This window comes from Myotis yumanensis, unplaced genomic scaffold (genome assembly GCF_028538775.1).
Source record: "Myotis yumanensis isolate MYYU_CA2020_CCGP unplaced genomic scaffold, mMyoYum1.0.hap1 SCAF_1, whole genome shotgun sequence".
NCBI classification, from domain to species: Eukaryota; Metazoa; Chordata; class Mammalia; order Chiroptera; family Vespertilionidae; genus Myotis; species Myotis yumanensis.
This window is the reverse complement of record NW_027223752.1, coordinates 115065119-115088869: the sequence shown is the minus strand read 5'-3', so window position 1 is coordinate 115088869 and position 23751 is coordinate 115065119. Positions and strand designations below refer to the sequence as shown.

General features: G+C 53.7%; 1 protein-coding gene across 3 annotated transcripts in view; it reads right to left on the bottom strand.

The window, feature by feature from the left end:
* The window catches only part of SEMA7A (semaphorin 7A (JohnMiltonHagen blood group)), a 74405-nt gene extending 56060 nt beyond the window's left edge, over nucleotides 1-18345 (bottom strand). For 2 of the 3 annotated variants that reach the window (XM_070430442.1, XM_070430451.1), the window contains exons 1-6: nucleotides 18139-18345; nucleotides 2154-2305; nucleotides 1607-1648; nucleotides 1160-1252; nucleotides 877-961; nucleotides 655-765 (exon numbers count right to left, since the gene is read on the bottom strand). In XM_070430442.1, the coding sequence (XP_070286543.1) occupies nucleotides 655-765; nucleotides 877-961; nucleotides 1160-1252; nucleotides 1607-1648; nucleotides 2154-2305; nucleotides 18139-18310 (655 nt within the window). In that variant the 5' untranslated portion in view covers nucleotides 18311-18345. The remainder of the gene's footprint in view (nucleotides 1-654; nucleotides 766-876; nucleotides 962-1159; nucleotides 1253-1606; nucleotides 1649-2153; nucleotides 2306-18138) is intronic. The other variant, XM_070430433.1, reaches the window with a different exon arrangement.
* Between the last annotated feature and the right edge of the window lie 5406 nt (nucleotides 18346-23751).

Here is a 23751-nt window from a genome sequence, read left to right as displayed (position 1 = left end):
GCAAGGGTAAGCTGACGAGGCATATGGGAAGGGGCCTGCAATTGGTGTCGGGGGAGCCTGCTCGGGAGACCCATTCCAACCCTGCACCACACCCTCCCAACTCTGCACAAACAAACCTGGAGCAAATCAGACCTGGAATAAAACTCAGAACATCAGGCCCAACACCCCAAGGGGTCTGAGACTCAGCACCCCATCCCACATCTGTTTTGCTCTCCCCCTACAAAGATGTCATCAGCCCAGGAGCAATGACTTCATGCCTGGGGACTAGGAAGGTCCCTGGGCCTTTATGTCACTTCTGCCTAATTGGCAGAGCCCTAATGAGGAGGAAAGGAGAGTTGCCCCCACATGAGCTCAGCAGAGGGATACACTATGGCTCCCAAGGACCCCACTCTGGGTCTGGGGCTTCCTCTGTTTTGTTACCACAGTGTGTAGGGCCCATCTGTCTCTGTACCTTTGCCTCTGCTGTTCCCCTGCTCCCTGCCAGGCCAACGTCCTCAGCTCTGGCTGCTCAGACCTGTCCCGAACTCCCACTTTCCTAACTGGCCTGTGGCCCCAGTCGCCCTTGGGGAGCCCTCCCAAGGGACATGAGGACCTCATGAGCCACCGTGGGCATTCACACCCTGGTCCACCCCAGCCAGCTGAAGCCTAACTCACTCTGCATGACGGTGTCACTGGTGTACAGCTCAATCTCGCCCTGGATGCGGCGGAACCGAGGGATCTTCCCGTTGTATTCCTGCTTCCGTATTGTAGAGTATACCTCATCCCCTGGGCATGGTGGAAGAGGCATGGGTAAGGGCAGACAGCTCCTAGAAGTCCCTTCCCTGGGCCTGGGCACTGATTTGATCACCCTCCCCCAGACAAGGGCAGCAGCCCTACCGTCAAACAGAACCAGGGAGTTCTCATCCGGGCTGAAGGGGGCATAACCTCTCCTCTCACCAAGTGACTCCACAGTGCCATTCACCTGGGGAGGCAAAGGGGGTTAGACAGCCCCATAATCCCATGACTACTGCTTCCCATGGGTTCCAGCTTCCCCTCCTCCCAAGCATTCTATACAAGGTGAGCCAGCCTCTGAGTCTCCCACCTTCTTCCCACCTTGGGAGGCAGAAGCCCACCCATGCAAGGGTAAGCTGACGAGGCATATGGGAAGGGGCCTTCTCACCAGGCTCCAGCAGCTGGGGTGCCGGGCATTGGTGCCGCAGGCCAGCAACCCCTCGCCCTGTCTCTCCAGGAGTGTTATGTAGTTCTCACAGTCCTGCCCAGAAGGGGAAGAAGAGAGGTTGGTCAAAGGCCCTGGCAGGACTCGAACCAGAACCCTTAGTCTTGGGGAAGACAGAATCAGAAGGCTGAGCATGGAGGCAGTCTCCAAGGAGAGCCTAGAGGGGATGCAGCTGATCCCAACTCCCCTCAGAGCAGAGGAAGAACACAGGGACCTTGGAGAAGGACTATGTCTCCCACTCAGACTGGGAACCCTCAGGCAGGGCTGCCTCTTTCCTCCCAGACTGGGGCTCCCAAGGCAGGGCCATGCCTCCTTCCTCAGACTCCCAGGGACTCCCATCCCTTTTCCAAGGCGCCAGCCTCCCCTCTACACTCCCTCTCCTCCACTCACCTGCTTGCCCAGGCAGGATCCCTTGGTGGAGCCAATGTTCACCTGGGGGAGAGGAGAGGAAGCATTAGTCCACCTGCCAGGGGTCAGATGCCCTGCAAGCACTGTCCATGTGCCCTCAGGACAAGCTCATTTTACAGCATAGGTGAGCAACCAGGGCTCTGAGAAGGTGAGTGATTCACCAAGGTCACACAGGCTGCTTGGCCTGATACCCAGAGCCAAGCCCAGAGCACTAGGCCAGAGATCTCAGAGGCCGGGGCGATGGGGTTCTGGAGCTCAGCTTCCAGCCCAGGCCTCCCCCATCAGTGCAGCCCACCTGGCCAGGTGGGTAAGCTCCAGGCTTTTCTCCACACTGACCAACACCCACGCCCATCTGGACTACCTTTAGGGAGCCTCCCCCAGGGACCGTTTATGGGATAAAGCGGGAGGTAGACCAGTTTAGGAGGAGATGCCAGCTCCCATCCCCTAATTCCCTGAGGCCCCTCACCAAGGCCAGAAGGGAAATAAGGGGAGAAATGGGGGTAAGGGGCAGTAAGGGCCCCAGGCTCACCGTGTGCACAGAGGCGTTCTTGCCCTCGGGGAAGTTGAAGAGGTAGACCTTGCCACGTCCACCCACCCACACAGAATCGCTGCCTGGCTCATGGAAAAGCACGGTGTGTGGCTCTGCCGAGCCAAAATCCACCCGGTCCTTCCCTGCGCGGCCTGAGGAGGAGGCAATTGGCAAAAACTTGAGGCTGGGCCATGGGCAGGGAGATCCTATCCTCCCTCTCAGGCACACCAGCACCTGCCTGGCAACTAGTGCTTGGGTCTGGGCAGCAACCAGGACTCGGAGCCACAAGTGGAAGAAGTGAGGGGTACCCTGGTAGGGTCTAGCAAACAGCTGTCCTCACCCCAAAGCCATGGCCCCTACCCTATAATATGTGACCTCAGAGTAAGGACCCCTAGGTGAGCAGGCTTCCTCCCCCACTCCCCATCCTCCCACACACTTGGCTATTTCCAAGAGGCTGGACTTAGGCAAGAGGGACCAGGACCTCCGGCGGTGCTGTTTGAGGCTCTCTGCAACCCACAACACAGCAAGCAGCCTTCTCCACCCCCTACAGGTAGCAGGGTTCTAAGCACCCCACTTAGAGTCCAGGTTCCCTGGAATCACTTTGTTCAGCACCCTATCCCCTCCTTCAAGAAGCCTTCTCCAACTCCTCCTGGCCCATCCCAGGCCTTCGGTGAGTAGGTCAGCTCAGATCAGAGATGGAAAGGAATCTAAATGTCCATTCCCTCCCATTTCACAAATGGAAAAACAGAGGCCCAGAGCGGGTATAGCACAAGGTTGTAAAGTCAGTAGCAGTCCCTTAACGAGAACCAAGCTCCTGCCCACAGCTAGACTCTGGCCTGGCCCACTATGGCCTGGTTTCATGGAGGTGCCAGCTCACCCCAGGAGTAAAGTTCCACCCTCCCTCCCCAGCAACTCTGGGATAGGACGTCCTTCACAGAGCACAGCCTGGGCCTTTAAACAGGAGGGCTGATCTGGGCAATTTTGCCCAAAAAGGAAACTCTCTGCAGATACTGCCTCTGGGGAGATGTCTCATCTCCAGTGACATTGCTGAGCTCGTCCTGGTTGCAGAACTAAATTCCAGGGATGGGACAGCTCACATCTTCCCACCTCCGACCATCCTGAGGCCTCATGCAGGAACTTGGCCTGACCACTGTTTATTCAGCTACAGCAAACTCCGGGCTAGCCAGCTTAGCAGTGATACCAAGGAAGACACACTCCAGCCCAGAGAGAAAAGAACTCCCCTTTCCGGAGTCTACCCCAAATCCTTCTTGCTGCCATCTGAGACATTCCTACTGATTCTGCATTCAACAGGGCAAGGAGCGCAACACACCTTCACTCCCTTTCCTTAAGATACATCCCTGTGTGGCCAAGTCACTCTGGAGGTGGGGTAACACACTCTCCACCTCAGCTGTAGCCTGGCTCACTGCAGAAGTGGAAACTGAGGGCTCCTTGGGGACACGCCAACCCAAGGATACACTAGGCGGCAGGACAGACTGCCTTGTCCATAACTGAGTATTGGTTCTCAGGAGCATTTAGGAAGATGCAGCACTGTGGGCCACAGAGAAGTGCTGAACTCACTGCCTCTGGTTCACCTGGCTTTCCCTGGGCGCTCCACAAACAGCCCAAGCAGCCTCCCTGCACCGTGAGGCCCACTCCCCATCAGTCCCAGCTGTGCAGGGCCTCCTTTCCAGCTGGGATAAAATTAGAGTGCTGGGGTCAGCAGCCGGAAGATACAAGGCCTTCCTGACTCAGCTTCCACAGCTCCCCTTGCACCTGCAGTCTGAGCAGCAGCCACCACCCCACAGCCCAGAGCCCAGAGCCCAGCCTGGGATCCAGACAGTCAGCAGCCGCAGCTCCCCTCCCACATCCCCAGTCAGCCAGGGGCCAGGAAAAGCTGTGTGTCTGCATCTAGAGATGTTGGACTGGGGCAGAAGCTCTGAAACCCCCACCCCAAGGCTAAAGGGGAGGAGCCCCAACCCTTGGGCCATGCTGGCCATCTCTACCAGTCACCTCAGCCTGCACCAGCAACAAGGCCACAACCAAGGCACAGCTCTCACCTCTGGAAAGAAGCACCAGAGGGGTCCCTGAAGGAGCCCTTGTCTGGGCGTCTGAAGTCCTGCCCAGGGAAGTCTAGTCTGATGGGAGAGGCAGTAGCCTGGTCCTGAAGAGCAAGGTCTGAAGGGAAACTGGCCCTACCCTGGAATTCAGTTGCAGGGGAGTCAGCCACATCAAAGCAAGCCTCCACAATGCTCAAGCAAAACTGTCTAGGTGCAGCCCCCAGGGCTGCGCACAAAGAATTTCTGAGGACACAGAGGGCGGGTGAGAGCTGCTGCAGCTCCCTGTGAGGGGACTGCAGCATCAGGGCCAGGACAGATTTGCAAGCCTGAGCCCTATTCCTCTCAAACCCTGGCTGCAGCCCCTGGGCTGCAGGGGAGGCAGGGACTACTGGCCCCATTTTGCAGAAGATCAAACAGGAGCCCAGAAGCATTGCCTCCACTGAACCCCAGGCTCTCACCCCTCACTGCTCTGCGCCTGGTGATATGTTGGAGGGGATGGCACCAGTCCGGCACCAGGACCTGGACTTGGCCCATTCTCCACCCCAGCCCCACCCCTGCTCCTGCACAGCCCAAAGCCCTCAAAGGGCCTGATTGTGCCTGGGAAGTGTCTGAGCTCGATGAATACATGAAAGGAAGCTTTGTTCAGGTTGGCAGGAGCAGGGGCTGGGGGCTCAGGGGCAGGAGGGCTGCCTGGAAGTGAAGGCAGCACCAGGCCTTTGGGGCCAGGATCCGTAGCCCCATGGCACCAACATGGGCCAGGGAAGGGTCAGCCTTCAAGGCTCTGCCCATGCAAAGCAAGGCTGGGACTGCCCCTAAAAAGGCCCAGCCAAGGGAACAATTGTCACATCCTTAAACACGTCTTTTTGCTTCCTTATGAAATCGAAGAGATGGAAAAGGCAGATTCAAGCTAGATGGATCAGGAACAGGCAGAAAGAGAATTAACTTCGCAGGGGAAACAGGCTGAGCAAAGCAGGGAAGCTGACTGGATGGTGAGTGCAGAGAACTAACCAGAGAAGATCAGGAAGGCGGGCTAAGGACCTGTGTGATGGGGAGAGGAGGTGCTGCAGCCCCCCAAAGATACACCAACCCACTGCCCAGCAGTCTCTGGTGCTTCCCCTCCTTCCTAGAGCAGGGCCAGTGTCCCGAAAGCCATCCCTCCTCTAGCACCCCACCTCCGGGCTTCCTTGCCTGCCCAGCCCCCTCTGCTTTCCATCCTGGATATCTAAAAGGAGCACCGTCTGGCACCACCGTGTCTCCCCCCTCACTCTCCAGCCTGATGCATTAGTGGCTGACTAAGTGGTAGCTAAAAGCTCCCAGAATAACCAGGAGTTCAGGCAGGGGAGGGGGCTAGGGGAACACAGGGTAGGCATAGCCCCAGAGGCAGCCTGGTACAAGACCCCCTCCTCCTACCCCATGTGATTCCAACCCTTACTCCTTCTGGATCAAGGAAGAGCACACTCAGGCTGCCAGGGCACCATGGCCCTCACTGAGTCCCCACCCTCCTCACAGTGTCAGGACTGGCAAGGCCCAGGCCCAGCCCAAACTGAAACAAAGGTCAAGAAGATGGCTGGGTGTGGGAGGCAATCTCCCTCAGCCATAGCCCCCACAAGTCGAGTTGTCCCTAAAGCCTGATCCTGTTGAAACCAGTCAGAGCTGATTCCTCTCATACTCGCCACCTTCCCACCACTGTCCCAGCAGCCAGTTAGCCAGGGTAAGTCTGGACTTCTGTAAAGCAGGCCTGCCGGGTGGAACACCATTCCTTCTCTCATACTCTCTGGGTGCTGTCCCCATTTCCTCTTTGCTTGTGAAAGAGGATAGCCCAAGGGGAGGGCAAAGTAAGAGCTGGAATGGGGAGGGGATACTGTTGTCCCTGAAGGGAGCAACAAGGGACAGGCCCCACAGTCTGGTCTGGGGAGGGACAGCCTTTCAACCTGACCCACTGACCCAACAGGTCTTGAATGCTAACCTCAAGGAGTCCTTTGAAAGTGGGTATTGAGGTTGGCTCTGAGAATGGTAGGAATTCAGACACCCAGCAGAAGCCAGGCCAGCCTCCAGTTGGGACTCCAGCCACAGGTGACAGGAGCTACGCCCCACCCCCACCCACCTCACACACTTGCCTACCACACAGCTGGCAGAGAGAAGAGGAAAGGCCCACGTGGAGCCCAGGAATTAGCCGGCAGCCTCTCCACCCTTTGGAACCCACACCCTATGGGTCAAGGTGGAAGGGAGGAGATCTGAACAACATTGAGCTGAGGGGGCATAGAGACCAGAGAGGCTGTGTCAATGGCCCAAGGCACACAGCAAAGGAGACAGGGGCAGGGCAAAGTCACAGCCCAGGGTTTCTGGTACCCAGCACCCAGCTTAGCCCTCTGGAACCACATCCTGGGCTTTCTTGAGAGCCTCTGGATTTGCAAAAAAGCTGTAAATCATCTTCTCTCCCCTTCCCTGAGTCATCTCCTGCTCTCCACCGTCCCCCTCCCTATTAGTTGAGAAGGCACTAACCTGATGACTGACAGGAATCACCCACACACCTACCTTCCAGATGGGGTCCTGATCTCCAGGGACTTTTAGCAACCAAAGCCTTAAACTCTAAGAAGTGACTAAAGGTGGAATGCAGCACTGTGTCAGAGCAGTGGAGGGAAACCTTTCTACTGGGATGAATGGAGTCAAAGGGACAAATGTTGCATTGATTTTGTCTCTCCTGATATGGCCCGGGATGAGGGTGTGAGAAGCTACTCTTCATACCCAGAAGCCCAGTTTCCAGGGTGGCACTGGCTCATGCTAAGGAGGAGCTGTGGTTGTTACTGGGGTGCTGGTGACATTTGACATTTGGCAGGACAAGGTTCCAGCCAGCTGCCTGGCAGGGTCAGAGCCATGCACTAGACAGGTAGCAGGCTCTTGATATGGTTCTTAGTCATGGGAAGTGAGAGGTCTGCCTCGTCTTTATCAGCAAGAAGTAATGTTCTCCCTTTGGCAGCCAGGCGGCTGGCTGGGTATGACCATGACCAGGGGCTGGGCCTTCCTGACTTCAGTTTCCTCCTCTGTGGATTGGAACAGCTAGTACTTGCTAAGGTCTAGGTTTTATGACCCACCATCAATCTTGGAAAAATCACAAAGAAATCAGGGTTAGATTCATGGGTCACTTTTGGCAAAGTGAGAGACAACTTTCTGGAGGTAGAGGCAGCAGAAGAAAGAAGCCACATCCTCATCTGCCTCCACTGACTACCCCACCAAATTCCCCAACCACCCTGCAGAAAAGGCAGGACAAGGGGTGCATGCCCATCTTATAGACAGGAAAACGAAGGCCCTTCCAAGCCAGCTCTGAGCCACTGTGCTCAAAGGACAGGAGGCTTGGCTGGTGAGGAGACCAGCGGGGGCAAAGCTTTGGAGGGAATGGGGCAGTTGAAAAGCAAGCTGTGGGGAAGCTAAGCTGAGCCAGATTCAGGGGCTCAGGGAGAGAAGGTTGGCACTGAGACCCAACTGGAGCAGAGAGGAAGCAACACACCCAGGGAAGGCAGGAAGCCCAGGATGAACACTATGTCCCATTTACCTTCACCTATTCTTCAGCCCAGCAGGTTCTAAAAGCCCCAAAGTGAGGCCAAGGTCAGCTGGTGGCTCCTTCAAAGGAAACAATGAGTAGAGCTGCAGGGCCTGCCCTTGGGCCCAGAGCCAGGGCAAAGGTGGCAGAGAGGGCAAAAGATGGTTAGTGGAGGCAGGGAAGCAGGATGGGAAGACTGTTGAGAAAAAGAAGGTTCCCAGGTGAGCATAGCCTGGGCCAGCAATGGGTGCGTGGGGGAAGCAATAGAAGGGCAGCAGTTAGGGAGAGCTGGTGGGGGCTGGGCTGCCAGAGCTTTATTTCATCAGAAACCAAAGGGGAGATGCCAAAGGAGGAAGAGGATGACAATGATGACAGTGATACCCCTACCTACCACCTAACCACTCCATAGCATTCACCATGTGCCAGGCACTATTCTGCGTGATTTGGGGGTATATTAATTCATTTAATAATCACTGAACTCGAAGATGGCGGCGTAGGTAAACACCGGAGACCGCTGCCGCAAACAACCATTTCAAAAATACAACTAAAAGACTGAACGGACATCACCCAGAACCACAGGAAGGCTGGCTGAAGAGAGACTCTACAACTAGAAGGAAAGAGAACAGCAAATCGAGGCTCAGAGGCGGCGCAGTGTGGAAAATACAAAGGTACCGAGGTGCGCGCGCAAAGCCGGCTGGTGGCTGAGGGCGCGGTTGTCGTTTTCTGTCGGGAGTGAGTCTCAGACTCTGGGCTCCAGATCCGGGCGAGTCTCTAGGGACCCAGACTCAAACGGGAGAAGCGGGATTATCTGGCATCAGTTGGAACCTGAGGGCAGCTTTCTCTCCGAGGTTTGCAGCGGCTGCCGGGGTTCTGAGAAGCAGAGCCTCTGGGAACGGGACTGAGCGTGGCCATAACTGCTCCCTCCGCCCGCCCTGTTGATCCCGCCCCGCCCAAACTCTGGCACAGCCATTTGCCGATCGCCTCAGGCAAAGGCTGGATTAGCGCCTCCCCAGAAGGCAGACGTTTTCCATACAGCTGATTCCTATAGCCAGTCGGCCTGGGGGTCAAATCCCTCTAGTGTTAACTACAACAATTAAGGCTTGGCTAGAACAAGACTGCGCACAGAGACCACAAGGGGGTGCACCAAGAAAGCATAAAAGATGCGGAGACAAAAAAACATGACAGAAATGGAGGATATGGAGCTAAGAATCGCAATTTTGAGGGCTTGCCATAAATTTGTGCAGAGCCTCACGAAAACTAATGAGACCCTCGATGCTACGATAAAGAAATTAGAAAGTAAGCATACATGGACTGAAATAAAGAATATTATACCCAATAGCAGACCAGAGGAGTACAATAATCAAACCAAAGATTCGACAAAAAACACCCAATTGGAAAAGCAAAATGAAAAAAGAATCCGAAAGTGTGAAGATAGTGTAAGGAGCCTCTGGGACAGCTTTAAGCGGTCTAATATCAGAGTCATTGGAGTGCCAGAAGATGAGAGACAGCAAGATATTGAAAACCTATTTCAAGAAATAATGGCAGAAAACTTCCCCCACCTGGTGAAAGAAATGGACTTACAGGTCCAAGAAGCGCAGAGAACCCCAAACAAAAGGAATCCAAAGAGGACCACACCAAGACACATCATCATTAAAATGCCAAGAGCAAAAGACAAAGAGAAAATCTTAAAAGCAGCAAGAGAAAGAGGCTCAATTACCTACAAGGGAATACCCATACGACTGTCAGCTGATTTCTCAACAGAAACTTTGCAGGCCAGAAGGGAATGGCAAGAAATATTCAAAGTGCTGAATACCAAGAACCTACAACCAAGATTACTTTATCCAGCAAAGCTATCATTCAGAATTGAAGGTCAGATAAAGAGCTTCACAGATAAGGAAAAGCTAAAGGAGTTCATCACTGCCAAACCAGTATTATATGAAATGCTGAAAGGTATCCTTTAAGAAGAGGAAGAAGAAGAAAAAGGTAAAGATACAAATTATGAACAACAAACATGCATCTATCAACAAATGAATCTAAGAATCAAGTGAATAAATAACCTGATGTACAGAATGAACTGGTGATTATAATAGAATCAGGGACATAGAAAGGGAATAGACTGACTATTCTTGGGGGAAAAAGGGGTGTGGGAGATGCGGGAAGTGACTGGACAAAAATCATGCACCTATGGATGAGGACAGTGGGTGGGGAGTGAGGGTGGAGGGTGGGGTGGGAGCTGGAAGGAGGGGAGTTATGGGGGGAAAAAAGAGGAACAAATGTAATAATCTGAACAATAACGATTTAATTAAAAAAAAAAAATAATCACTGAACTCTTACGAGGTGGGTTCTCTTATTATCCCCATTTTACAGATGAGGGCACCGAGACACAAAAAAGTTGAGTAACTTGCCCAGGATCACACAGCTATTAAGGTGGAGAGAAGGTTGACACTCAGGCAGACTGACTCTGGAATCTGTGCTTATGACTCTGTGCTTCATAGATGGGCTTTTCGAAGCTTCCAGGCCAGCCCCTTCCATACAGATGAGGAGACTAAGGCCCAGAGAGGGTACAACCTGCTCAGATGCCTCTTGGCCAATGAAGCCCTGACCTCCATCACGATGCCCTAAGGAGAGTGTGTTTAAGTGAGCATGGGTATACAGGCCTGATGCGGTGGTGTGGGTGGATCTAGGGGTGCAGCACAGCACTGAGTGATGACCAGCATGACTAACTGAGAAGATAAGTTTTCTGAGATCTCTGCCCAGAAATAGAACATATTCTGTGGTCTTGGGAAGACCACAGCAAAGTGCAGGGTATACTCACAAACCCTTCTTTAACACATGCCCAGCAAGGTTCCCACCAGCCAGCACTGGCCAAAAACACTCCCCTCTGGGGTATAGAGAAAAGGAAACCCTCATGCACTGTTGGTTGGAATGCAGATTGGTGCAGCCACCATGAAAAACAGTATGGAGGTTCCTCAAAAACTTAAAAATATAACTACCATATGACCCAGCAATTCCACCTGTGGGTATTTATCCGAAGAAACACAAATCACTATTTCAAAAAGATACATGCACCTCTATGTTCACTGCAGCATTATTTACATTAGCCAAAATATGGAAGCACCCTAAGTGCCCATCAGTGGACCATTAAATAAAGAGGATGTGGTACATATACACATTGGACTATTACTCGGCCATAAAAAAGAATGAAATCTTAACATTTGCCACAACATGGATGGATCTAGAGAGTATTATGCTAGGTGAAATAAGTCAGACAGAGGAAGACAAATATATTATTTCACTTATATGTATAAACTAAAGAAAAATAAATAAATGAACAAACAAAACAGAAACAAATTCATAGGTATAGAGAACAAACTGATGATTACCAAGGGGAAGAGGTTTGGGGGTCTGGGTGAAAAAGGTGAAGGATTAAGGACGAATTGGTAGTTACAAAACAGTCAAGGGCTATGAAGTACAACATAGGGAATATAGTCAATATATTGTAATAACTATGTATGGTGCCAGGTGGGTACTAGACTAAGGTGATCACTTAATAAGAAATATAAATGTCTAATCACTATGCTGTACACCTGAAATTAATATAATATTGAATGACAACTGTAATTGAAAATATTTTTAAAATAAATTATAAAAATACTCACCTCTACCCCTGGCTCCTCAGTTCAAGAACCCACCATGTCTCCCCACTGCCCATCCCAGCAGGGCCCAATACTTCTAGCTGGCAGACAAGGCCTACCCACTTCTGCCATGGCTCCTTCTCATCGCCACACCTTTTCGGGTTCTCTTCCCTCCTCTGACTGTCCTCTCCCTCCCCTTTCTCTGTGCACATGGTCTTATCTGTCCTCCCCTTTCTCTGTGCACGTGGTCTTATCTGTCCTTGAAGATCTAGTCTCAACCCCCGTGGCTCCAGGAAGTGTTCAGACTGCTCCAGTCCTCACTGCTCAGTCTTCCCTCTGACCTTATGCTGGCACATCATCTTCTTTCAGATCACACTGTCTGGTGTGGAGTCCTGTAGGCAAGGCCAGACAGACAAGTAGAGGGAGGCCAAGAGCTGAGGCCAGGGGTAGGCATGGTCCCAGACATGCCTGTCTCACTGAGTAGCCTTGGGCAAGTCCCTGTCATTCCCAGGCCAAGCCAAGGCTAGGGCTGGGCAAGTGGGGGCAGATGAGATAGTAGGGAGAGCCAGGACTGGGGTAGGTTAAACCCCATGTCAGATGAGGAGACATCTTAAAATAGGTTCCCAGGCCACTGACAGGGTGCTGACCTTATCATGGTGACCTTCCTTTCTCCTTCAGGCCCAGAAGACAAACAACATGAGCAGCTCTCTGCCCCCACCCCACACCCTGTCCCTGGCCCTCACTTGGTTCTTCCCCCTTCCCCAGGAAGTCTTCCCCAGTTGTAACACTCCACAGTGACCTTTCTTGCTGTCACAGTCCTTGGCTGTATCTACTGGTCCTTCCTGATCTCTCCAGGTGCCCTCCCTAGTCATTGGCAGCAGGCCTTGCTCTCTGGGCACCTGGATGCTGCCCAGGGCTTCTCCTCCTCCTCAGATGGGCAGAACACAGACCTAGGCATGGGGCAGGGGTTAGCTGCCCTCCACGATAAGGACTGCTTGGGGCTGCTGGCACAGAGCCCGAACCCCTAATTGGAAGCAGGGTGTGCAGGAGATACTCAAGATCAGCCTAATCCCAGGATGCTGTGAAGGTTAAACCCAGATTAGCCCAAGTCATGACACAGTTCAACCTGCCCTGGCAGAGACCCTCCGAGGCCCAGCTGCCCTGAGGAAAAAAAAGCAGAAGAGGTGCATTGAGCCGGCCCAAATCTAAGATCCCAATGGAGGAAGGTCATGACAGTGGGGCTCATGTCAGCAGACAGTGCTGGGGCAGTAAGAGCTGGGCTCAAGCTGAGCCAGCCAAGGAGGAAAGGGGCTCATGGAACCCTAAGCCTGGGACAGAGCATGAAGGCAGACAGGCAAATGGAGGGAAGCCAAGAACTGAGGCCAGAAGCAGAAGACACAGCCCTGGTCCCAGCTATGCCAGTCTCACTGGGTGACCTTGGGCAAGTCCCTGTCGTCATTGTCCTCAATTTTCCCATCTGTGGAACTTGTGGTTAGCTCAGCTGATCTGATTTTATTTCTGACATCCTAAACTCTGTCCAGTCAGGTTGTGTGGGCTGAAGTTATCCAAGAAGGCTCCTTGGAGGAAGTGAGATAGCACTGGCAGAAAGGAAAAAGAGGGTGAATGGGGTGCAGGGCAACAGCCCTGAGGCAAGAAAAGGTGGGGAACTGGGGAGTGGGGAGGGAAGAAGTGTGGAAGATAAGGTGGGAGTGGGGCCAGGCTACCATGTAGGACTGGGGAAGTGGCAGCTCTGTCTCTGTGTGTCCCAGGAGAAGCTCTCAACACAATGACGCAGAGGGATGGAGGGGCCTCACAGAGGCCAGGGCATAGTCCTGGAGACACAGTGGGTCCTAGGCCAAGGCTGGGGAATAAAGGTCTTGGAGGGGGAGAACCACTCCCCTCCCTCATACCATAGGGGGCAGGGAGGGGATGGATCTCCAGGTCTCTCGTGGCTTAGGCTGGCTAGAGAAGGTGGAAGCCCATTTTGCCGGAACCAATGAGTCCTCCATGCTGTAGGAGGACCCCTTCCTCCCCTGCCCTGAGAGAGAGGAGGTTTCCGGGGCAGCCAGGCCTTGCCAAAAAAGGAAACCAAGAGAAGAGGAAGTATCTAGCCCCAGAACTGCCAACTAAAGCAGGGGAAGTGTGGTCAGTCTCCTGTGACACAGGCCCTATAGTGGCTGAAATGAGTGACATGGAGCTGGGGGAGGAGGACAGGATATCAGATGGGGCCCCAGCTTTCATAAGGGCCACCCACTCCCACCACTACCCCCTGCAGGCAACGGGACCCTATTCCCTGGGCTGAGCCTGGCCTTCCTCATAGAAGAGTGTCCAGCTCTCCCTGTCTCCCACCCCGGGGAGTGACCTACACCCTCCTCCCCCAACCTCCTTAAGAAGGTGAAGGTTCCTGGAAGGTCAGAGGAAGGGCATCTGTCTGCCCCTCCTCCCCCCACAGGGCCTGGCTGGTGCTGGGGGAGCTCCCTCCCTTCCATGAAAAGTCTCTGCCGAGGGGTGGGCCTCAGGCCTCAACTGTCCCCCACAATCAGGAGGGCTGGGGGTGGGGGGAAGCATTGGTCTCCCAGGACGCAGCCCCAGCTTCCCATCAGCAAGCTGTGACTCCTGGGAGGACTTTCCTGACAGCCATGGTCCTTCCTCCCCACACAGGGCCAGTATGGAAGTCAGGTGACTGAGCTCACATGTGACCTCCTGCAAGAAACCTTCCCAAAACCCGGAGGCCAAGGCCGACTCAATGTCTCCCACTCATTGCCTCCTCCTCCCCCTGGTCCTAGTTGTAAGTTTTAGGGTCAGAAATCTTGTCATGCCAGGTGCTTCCTCCTGTCCCTCCCATCCCCCAGCTGTCTCCTGCTCCTCCTGCCATCATGGCATACCACCTCTTTCAGGAAGCCTTCCCTAATTGGGGATACTGGATTATGTACCTCCTCAACCCCCACAGCTGCCCTCTGCCACATTTCATTGTAACTGCAAGTTGACTTCCTATTTCTCCACCTACACTGAGAAGTCTAGACTTGTCTAGTTTCTCATCCCTGGATCGATCCCCAAGCACAGCCCCAGGACCATCACAGGTTGGCCCCAGCAAATGTCAAATGTCAAAAATGCTGAAATACTGTCTACCTTTCAGGCCACAAACCAATACGCCACTTCCTCCAGCTGATCCTCAGCTCATGAGAGAAAAAGAAAAGAACACGAAACTCAAGGATTTCCCCTGATTTCCCAGGTTTCAATTTCTCCTCACAGCTAAGATCTGAATGGGCCACCACAGACTCTGCTCATCCCAGAAAGGTAGGGATCGCAGGAGATTAGTGCTCTGATAAGTATAACTCCTCCCTCCATTCACTTTGGACATTTGAGGAAACTGAGGCTCAGAAAAAAGCAAACCTTTGCCTAGAGTCACACATAAAATCAGGCCAGAGCTGGGATCTCTTTCCCTGACACCACGGTCATCTTGAGCCTGTGCCTGCACTCACTCCATCCAGCCTGCTCTCAGAACCTTCACTATTCAGGACAGAGAGGTCACAGAGCTTGGCAGGAAGCTCTTAGAGGCATCACAGAGCATCTCTCTCCCAGCCTAGGACCATCCCCCATCTCCTCCTGGGAATTGCCCCCTCTCTGTTCTGCAGGGGGCTCACCCTGAAGGTGAGGAGCACATCTAAGTCCCCAAGGGGGCAAGGATTTCCACTGAAAATGCTGATGCTTAGGGAGCCCCAGCTGTGACCTCATCCCCTGCCCTGGGGAGTAGCTCCATAATGGCTCCCCCAAGCAGCCTCAAGTCAACAATAACATCCTGTTGTTTAATTGGACAAGGCAGAGGCAGAACCGGCTGGGCAAGTAGCTCTGTTTCTCCTTGGGGGCAGGTTGGCTCATCTCTGACCTTGGGGGTCAGGACCTTCCTGAGCTTCTCCATCTCCTCTAACTGGGGATGAAATGAGAGAGGGGTGCATAGCTTCCACGGGCATGCCAATCTCCTGCCTTCACCTATGACCCACTCCTCTCCAGCCCCTGCTTGCAGGAAGGGCAGGCCCAAACAGTCATATCTCTGACTGGCCCATGTGTCAGTGACAGCCCTCAGGGGACAATCTCAGAGCCCTTCCTGCTCTGGTGAGCTCTGAGAGTCAGACACAGTGTGGAGCTCAAGGGCACCCAGCAGGTTAGTGCTAGCACATCCCTCTCTGCCCAGAACTGCTGGGCCCGGACTCAATATGTTGGAGAGTTCTCAACCTCTGACAAGTGCAAGCTAGGACCCTCCCAGAACTCCCTAATCTAATCTTTCCCTAGGGCAGTGGTCGGCAAACTGCGGCTCTCGAGCCACATGCGGCTCTTTGGCCCCTTGAGTGTGGCTCTTCCACAAAATACCACGTGTGGGCACGCACATACACTGCGATTGAAACTTCGTGTCCCATGCGCAGAAGTCGGTATTTTGTGGAAGAGCCACACTCAAGGGGCCAAAGAGCCGCATGTGGCTCGCGAGCCGCAGTTTGCCGACCACTGCCCTAGGGTGTAGGGGTCCATGGAGCAAAAAATAAATTACGAAGAAGAGCCGGAGCTCCATACCTAGTCCCACACCTGTCTTGGCTTAAAACTTAACGCCAACCTATGCCTCATAGAGAAGTGGCTCCAGAATCACCATTATCCTAGATCTGGTTGTTACTGGAGGCTACCACCCACCCACAACCACCCACTGGTAGACAGGAACCTAGGCTTATACTACAGCAAGGCCAAGGGGATCCTCCTCTCACCCCACTTCTGGGGTTGCCCTGCCCAAGCCCACTTTTGTCCATGTGTCACCCCACAGGAAATGGAAAGCAGCTGTCAGCCAGGCATACCATCACCAGCTGGTGGTCCTGAGGGACAGGCAAATGGCAGGGTCTGTCTGGCCAGTGGGGTGCCTGGCACTGATGGAGGAGACTACAGGCTGCCCTAGAAGGAGACAAGTGAGGGGTGGGCAGACCCCAGTGGGGGATATTAGTGTATTACCAAGCAGAGGGCACAGCCAGAGTGGCTATTATAGTGAACTGCATGGAGGGAAAAGAGAGGTGGAGCTGGGTTGGGAGCTTTGAAAAGTGGGCAAAAGAACTGAAAGCAGCTTCAAATAGCCTCAGGGTGGAAAGACTAAGTGCCTGCGATGGGGAGGTACACATTAAGTACTAAGAAATGGGTGTGCATTAAATATGTGGGGGGAAGGATCTTCAGAAGTCTGGGGGAGTGGAGGCAAGCAGAGCCGAATGCAAGGGGGTGGGCACAGGGGGAGATGCTAGAACACTTAGACAGGGCCATTTATCCCCTTGAGAGGGCCCAAATTCGGGGCTGTCCAGGACAGCCAAGAGGTTTGACTCAAGGCCAAGATGTTGGGAAGGCAGAGGAAGCCTGGGCTGGAGGTGTCTATCATGAGTAGACGCCAGAGGTCCACCTACTCTGCTGCACTCCCAACAGAATATCTGGGGCTGGGTTACAGAGCTGGCCCCCAGAGTCCCTCCTTTGTGGCCAAGAAGTTGCCTAAATCCTTCTCCCCTCCCTAACCCAGTGCTGGCACTGGACCTGTGCCAGATCCGAGCCCTGTCTGCACTTTGTCCAGTGACCTTGGGCGAGTCACATTCTCTCTGCTGCAGCTGCAGTTCATGCCATTGGTTGTGTGTGGGGGATTTTCTTTCTCTCTGCTAAGAATACCTGCCCCAGATAATGTTCAGGCTCTGGCAATCCCTGCAAACCGCCTCAGTCATCAAAGGGCCCTGTCAGGGCCAGACCAGGCAGCTTCTCCAACCCCCACCCTGAGTCCACCTCCACCACAGGGGGCCACAGCACCACCAAATTTGGGGGCAGAACCCAGTTGTCCTGGGAGTGGGAAGCATTAGCGTGCAATGCAGGGGAGGGGAGCTCAATCCCTCATGGCATAAAGCCTCAGACCCCACCTAACCGGCTTTCGGACCCATTGTTTAACTAAGACACCCCTGAGGGAGACCCCTGTTCTTCAGACTCGCATATCCACCGCATCCTAAAAGCTACACCCCAGACCCGCTGCGTGGGGTCCCAACAGCCGCACCCCACCCAATGCTGTGCCCACAACGCTGGCACCTATTCCTGGTAACAACTGCCACGTGCGGACCGGTAGGGTGGGGGGATCGGCCGGGGCCGGGGCCAGTGCCGGCATTGCAGAGGTAGCGCCCAGGTGCCCCAAGCCTCCGCAGCACCACACCAAGTCCCAGCACACCACAGGGTGCCCACCCCTTTACCGGTCTGGGTCCTGGGCCCGGGGCGAGGGAAGGCAGCAGGGTCTTTGTTCCCACAGCCAGAGCGGAGCAGCGGCAGCAAGGAGTCCGCGCCCCCGTCTCTGGCCCAGCCAGGGCTCCTTGCAACAGCGGAGTCCGCAGCTCAGGAAGGACTTGGGTGGAGGTCCCAGCCCGAGAGAGTCTTGCACAGAGGCCCTGTGCTGGAGGACAGAGAGCGCCTCTGGGCGGAGAGAGGTGCCGGCTCCCTTCCCTGGTGCCCCGGCGCTGCGGCTCCCAGCTGCGGGCGGACTTAGAGCGACTTAGCCTGGGTTCCGGCCCCACCACCCGCTTCCCCTCAGTGTTCCAGCGGCTCCAGTGTGCCAGCGCGCACACTCACCCTCATCCAGACCCATACTCTCCCCGAGTAGCACCCGGGACCCACAGAGCCTCGCGCACGCACCCCCTCCGGTGCCGCACACTCTGCACCCACCCGGGAGGCATCGGATCCCGCGCTCCGCCCCCCCGCGTGCCACCTACCTTTCCAGACAGCGGAGATGCGGGGTCCGCTCTTCGGGTGGCCTTGGGTGTCGGCGGCCGTCCAGAGCAGCAGCAGTAGCAACTGCAGCGGGAGTCCGGACCGAGCCTGTGGGCCAGAAATGCGGTAGCGCGGGACGCCGAGGGAGGTGCATCTGGGCGGAGGCGGTGTCATCTCGTGGACCGGGAGCGACAGCAGAGAGCTGCGGAGACTGAGCCAGCACCCGAGCACAGACCGATACCAGCACGAAGAGGCGGAGTCAAACGCCTGACCCCACCCCACCCCTCCCCCGCCCCTCGGAGCCTTTCTCGCCTCTGGGCTACCCAAGTGGGGCGCAGTGCCCACCGCCAGTGGAACCTTAGTCATTCCCTCCCAGGCAGTTTCACAGGAGAACCTGAGTGGACCGGAACAAGACAGACTTGTTGTCTTCTGTGATCCGAGGTAGTCCTGGTTCCCTCTTAGGGCCTCAGATCCACCCCCCCCCCCCCACCCCCCGCATGAAAGGGTTGGCCTAGAAGAGGGGGAGGAACTCTCTGAGGGTACAGACAAGTCTACTACCAGGCAACCTCGCTAATGGCCAGCTCAGTGTTTTGCACCCTGAAGACTATAGTTCTCATAGGATAGGCTGGCCTGAGTGGACATGGCTCCCTCTGAGCCTATAAGCACCAAAGGTAGGTAAGTGGTGGGGGGAGGGGGGTATTGATGAGCTGTGGGGCGCACTCAGCACCCCATCATTGCTCTGCTGTGAGAAGGTGGAATTTTAATCTTGGCCTGGCTCCCTCTCCTCCCTTCTCTCTTCTCCCCTTTCCCTAGCCAGCAGCCTTCTGGGCTGCCTCCCCCCAGCCAGCTGGTGTGTGCTCAGAAAATCCAAACTCATTTCCATGTGTGTGCAGGGGGATATAATCAACACGGCCCCTTACCCAAGCAGAAAGAGAGGGAACATCCTGCATGCTTAGGACTCACTGTGAGGAGGCAGAGTCAGACAAGCTATAGGGTTTCTCTGCTCACCAGCTACATAGGGTTGAGCTACTGAAGGCTACCTGGTGATCCCCTGCAGGATCTAGGCCCAGTCCCTCTGCAGTCACCTGAGCAGCCAAGGAACTCTCCCATCAATTCTGCCCAAAGAGGACCAGACCCTTTACCTTGGCTTGTGCCTGAAGGAGCCATGGATGGGAAACCCACTTATCCATTGCTTAAGAGATGTGAGGAGATAGCAGAGATGCATGTGAGCTTCCAGGACCCACACACCTACCTGGACTTGATTCACACACTGCAGACACCGGCTAAGACAGGGAGCAAGATACCCTCATCCCAGCCTCAGCTCCAGCTCTCTGATCTGATCTCCAGCCAGGAAAGTACTGTTACCAGCAAGTTTTGCTTTAACATTCCAAATTTTGTTTTCAGCTATCACCTCCATCTTCCTTAAGAGCCCCAAGATAACCCAACAGGCCAAAAGGGTAAATCAAGATGCCTCCACAGATAGTGCAGGACTAGGTTCCTGGTAGACTGGGTGGGCTTCACACTGCCCCATAGAGAGGATGGTTCAAGAGCCCCTCCCCAGGCCCAGAAGCCAGCAGCATGTCCTGGCCCAGGCTAGCCTTCAAGACTGACTTTTGTTTCCAGCCCAGGGCCTCATCTGCTGAGCTGTATGGTCCACAGTGTCTGCCCTCTCTGTAAAGGTAAGCAAATTCAGAATTAATGATAACACTACTCATGTGCACAGCAACTCACAACACACAACCCATTTCCACCTACATTCTCCCTGCAATCCTATATTCTCCCCTCAGTGAGAGAGCATAATTCCATGCTAGAGAAGGAAACTGAGGCACAGAGAGGGAGAGGGACCTGCTCAAGGTCAGCTAGTGGAGCCAAGATGGGAACCTGGGTTTTCTGACTCCAGTGGCAATAGCTAACACTGAGGTTACTATATTCTGTGCACGTTTCTTAGTCTCATTTTAACTTATTTCATCTTCACAGTCTTATGAGATGGGTGCCAGTATTTGCCTCCTTTTGCAAGCAAGTAAACCAAGGAAAAGAGAGAGAATGTGATGTCCCCAAGGTCACAGTTAGAGAAGGGCTGAGATTAATGCTCAGGCAATCTCTGGGGCCGACACTCTTCTACATCATAAAGCTCTTAAAGCAATGCACCCTTTTGCTGCTGCCTCGTATTAGGCTGGATTCTGGATCTGAATGACCCTTGGAAAAACCCAGACAAGGTCCCAGATTACTAGGTGCTAGGCAGGAGGGTAGGCTAGGGTCTAGGTTCAGCCCTCCAAGCAACAAGGCAGCAGATGGAAACAGGGGCAGATGCCAGGGATTTTTTTTTTTCTAGGCTGGGGTGGGGGTGAGTGGGTAGTGCTAAAGATCATCCCACCTCATGTCCCAGGGTGGGCCTCTGGCTGGGCTCCTGCATGGCCAGCTCAGCACCTGCTTTACCACCAGCAGGCATCCCTGAGCCAGCCAATCTAGGGGCAAAGGGCCAGGGCCAGATGGCAGCCCACTCCTACTTCACTACAGACAGCCAGGGGAGGTGAGAACCAGGCCCACAGAAAGAGAGGGCAGCTAGACTATGGACATAGAGGAGAGCAGGTACCCCTCTATGGGGTGGGGAGAGCACAGGACCAGTGTTTGTGTGTGGCCTCCCTGCCTGAGGCAGCATAGGGAAATAAAATAAGAATGGAACAGGTGGTGACAGGAACCTTAAACAAGAACAGGGCCACAACCCACACTCCCAGACAGTGATGGGAAATGGATCAGCAAAGGAAGCAACAGATGTGGATGCTGACAGGTCTGAGGAAGAGGCCATTCCTGTCCTCCTCTTCCCCATGACTCCAAATATGAGGGATCGCAGAAAGGAAGCCAAGATAAGAAATGATGTGGGGGTTCCTCTCTAGGAAAAAAAATACCTTGACAGGGTCTTCCCTGAAGGGCAGCTAAGGCACAGTCAAATCCAAGAAGGCTCCTCGGGGAATCAGAGAAATGGACACACACAGCCCTGAGGTTCACAAGCCTGAAGCAGCAGAGGCCCTGGGAGCCTTCCTCAGCCTTCCAAGCAAAGCCTTCCAGAGCCCTATTCAGAGTATTCCTCCATTCTCCAAGCTTCCTCTGACCCCCTCCTCATCCCTAATTCCATGGCTACACTTGGTTTCAAAGGAGTAACCCACCCCTAACAAGAGGCATGTGGGAGGTTAAAAATGGAGATATAAGGAACTCAGGCCCACAGACCCCTTCCTGCTAGATCCATCCCTGCTATGAGGCCTCAGAGCTTGGTGCCCACCTACGCCTTCTGGCTACTACTATCAACAGCAACTCTTACTGCCCCCCACCCCACTCACTGCAGGGGGCAGAGACCAGGGAGATCCTGAAAATAGTGAAGCAGGTCAGGTGAGGCTGGGAACCCTGAGAGGGCACATGCCCTGTCTACAGGTCAGTTGCTACTCAGTGCCAGCCCACATGGCATTGAGCTTGTGGCAGGCGCGCCATCTGGTGGCCACCCCATACAGAGCGGCAATTTAGCAGAGTGTAGACAGACATACCTTGTGTATATTCCCAAGTCTTTCTGGAGACAAAACTCCTCCCTCCACCCCACAATCCATCTCTGAGCCTCCCTTCTCAGTGCCCAAGACCTGAGGCAGAACAGGATCTCGTGGGAACCATGTGGAAACTATCTAGGAAAACAAAGTCTCCTGACACTTAGATATGGCTGGGAGGCCAAAAACAAAGTCCCAGCTTGGCCACTGACCCAAGTTAAGCAAGGCCCTGCCCTAGCCCAGGCCTCCATTTCTTTGTTTACAAACAGAGAAAGAGGAGCTAAAATAGCAGTTCTTCCTCCGGGCTATCTCTTATCTAAACCAGAGATAGACAAAGCTTTCTCATTCTATCTTCTGCACTTCTTCTGGTTTGTAGGTTGAAATAAATATGCTTTTTAAACTATCCCTGCAACACAGAAGGTATCCCAAAAACACTCCCAGCTCTGATGTGATACTTGGGCCTGCTGGGGCCACCTGAGCGAGGAAAAGAAATGCATGCAGACATGTGATCTCCCACAAACAGTTCACTTTCTTTCATAAATACAGTGATCTAAGAAACCCAATTCTTGAGATTAGAATTCTCAGCTATCATCCAGTCCAAACTGGGAGTGCCTTACAACAGCCTTTATGGTGGTCATGCAGCCACTGCTTTCATACCTCCATTGACAATGAGCTTATCCCCACGGCAGCCTGGCCCATCTTGTTTAGCTCTGACACAAAGCCTTCTCCCCCAGAGGAAGATACCTCCTTCTCGCAGTGGTCCTAAATCTGCCCTCCAAGGCCACACAGACCATGTCTAATCTGTCTTCCTGGAATAGAGCCCTTTGGGGATTTTAACACAGAAGCCATATCCTTCTAAATCTACTTTTTCAGGGTAAATAATCCCCGTTCCAACTATGTCCTTCATGGGGCTTTGCTAGGTCTCTCTAATCCTGCTTGATTCCTAAGATATCAGTCAGTCATTTAACAAAAACTTCCACTGAGACCCTCCTAGGTGCTAAGCAGCCCAATTTGTGTCCACCTCCTTCAAAGACATAGTGTTGGACCAGAATGCCACAGCTAGAGGAGACTGGGCAGTAAGAAGGCTGGAAAGACTGACCTCATCCCTCCTGATTACAAAGGCATTGCCTTATTGAGCTGAGATACCAGGCTGTTAAATCCTGTTGATTTTAGCCCAGGGTCATCCTTGGGCCAACGCCCATCCAGTAGTAGCTTTCTGGAACACGGTGCAAAAGATTGAGTTTGAATCTGAGCCCAGGAGAAGAAATGAGACCCCATCCTCCATGAGAGCAATTGGTTTTCTAGTCCCCATCACAGGACCCTAGACTGTTCTTGTTCCTGTCCCTCTTGTTAGGATTGCCTCGTTATTAGGATCCTGATTCTGTTAGTCACCTATTCACCTGTCCAGCTGAGTGTCCTGACATCACTGATATAAAAATGGTCAATATCCATTCATATAAATTGAGGAAACTGTAAAACAGGACACAACTGAGGCTCCAAGAGATTAGAGTGTCTGTGGAAGAGATCATAACCTCAGTGGGTCTGACTTAGAAGCCTGATTCCCCTCCAAAATTCCAGCTGTATTTCCAGGATGGATGAGTGGTGAGCAGACCCTTCACCCTTTGAGTGGCTACCAGGACTGCCAGGCACAAGGCCCCAGGTGGGTGCATCGATGGGACTGCGCTGATACAATCCCACCCAAGCTCTGGAAAGGCCAGTTTCCCAGCACAGTCACGTCCCATTAACAGGAAGCACTTATCTGTAAATGGAAAGAATATCTACTTCTCAGGATCAACTGAGATGGCATATGTGAGTGCTTAGCTCAATGGCTGGCACAGAGAGGGTACTTGATAAATGAGCACTATTGTACCGCATTGCTGTTAGCCATTTTTGCCAAGGTAGGGTAGGGCAGTGACTGGGTCTCAAGTATGGAGGAAGCTGAATCCTGTTACTGCAGAGCCTACAGGAGCCAGACAGGGACAGGTCCAAGGAAATGAGAGGCACAGCCAAAGTGACCTAACCCCAGCCAGAGCCAGAAGGGCTTGGACAGGCTGGGTAAGCAGAGAGGGAGACCTAAATAACCCC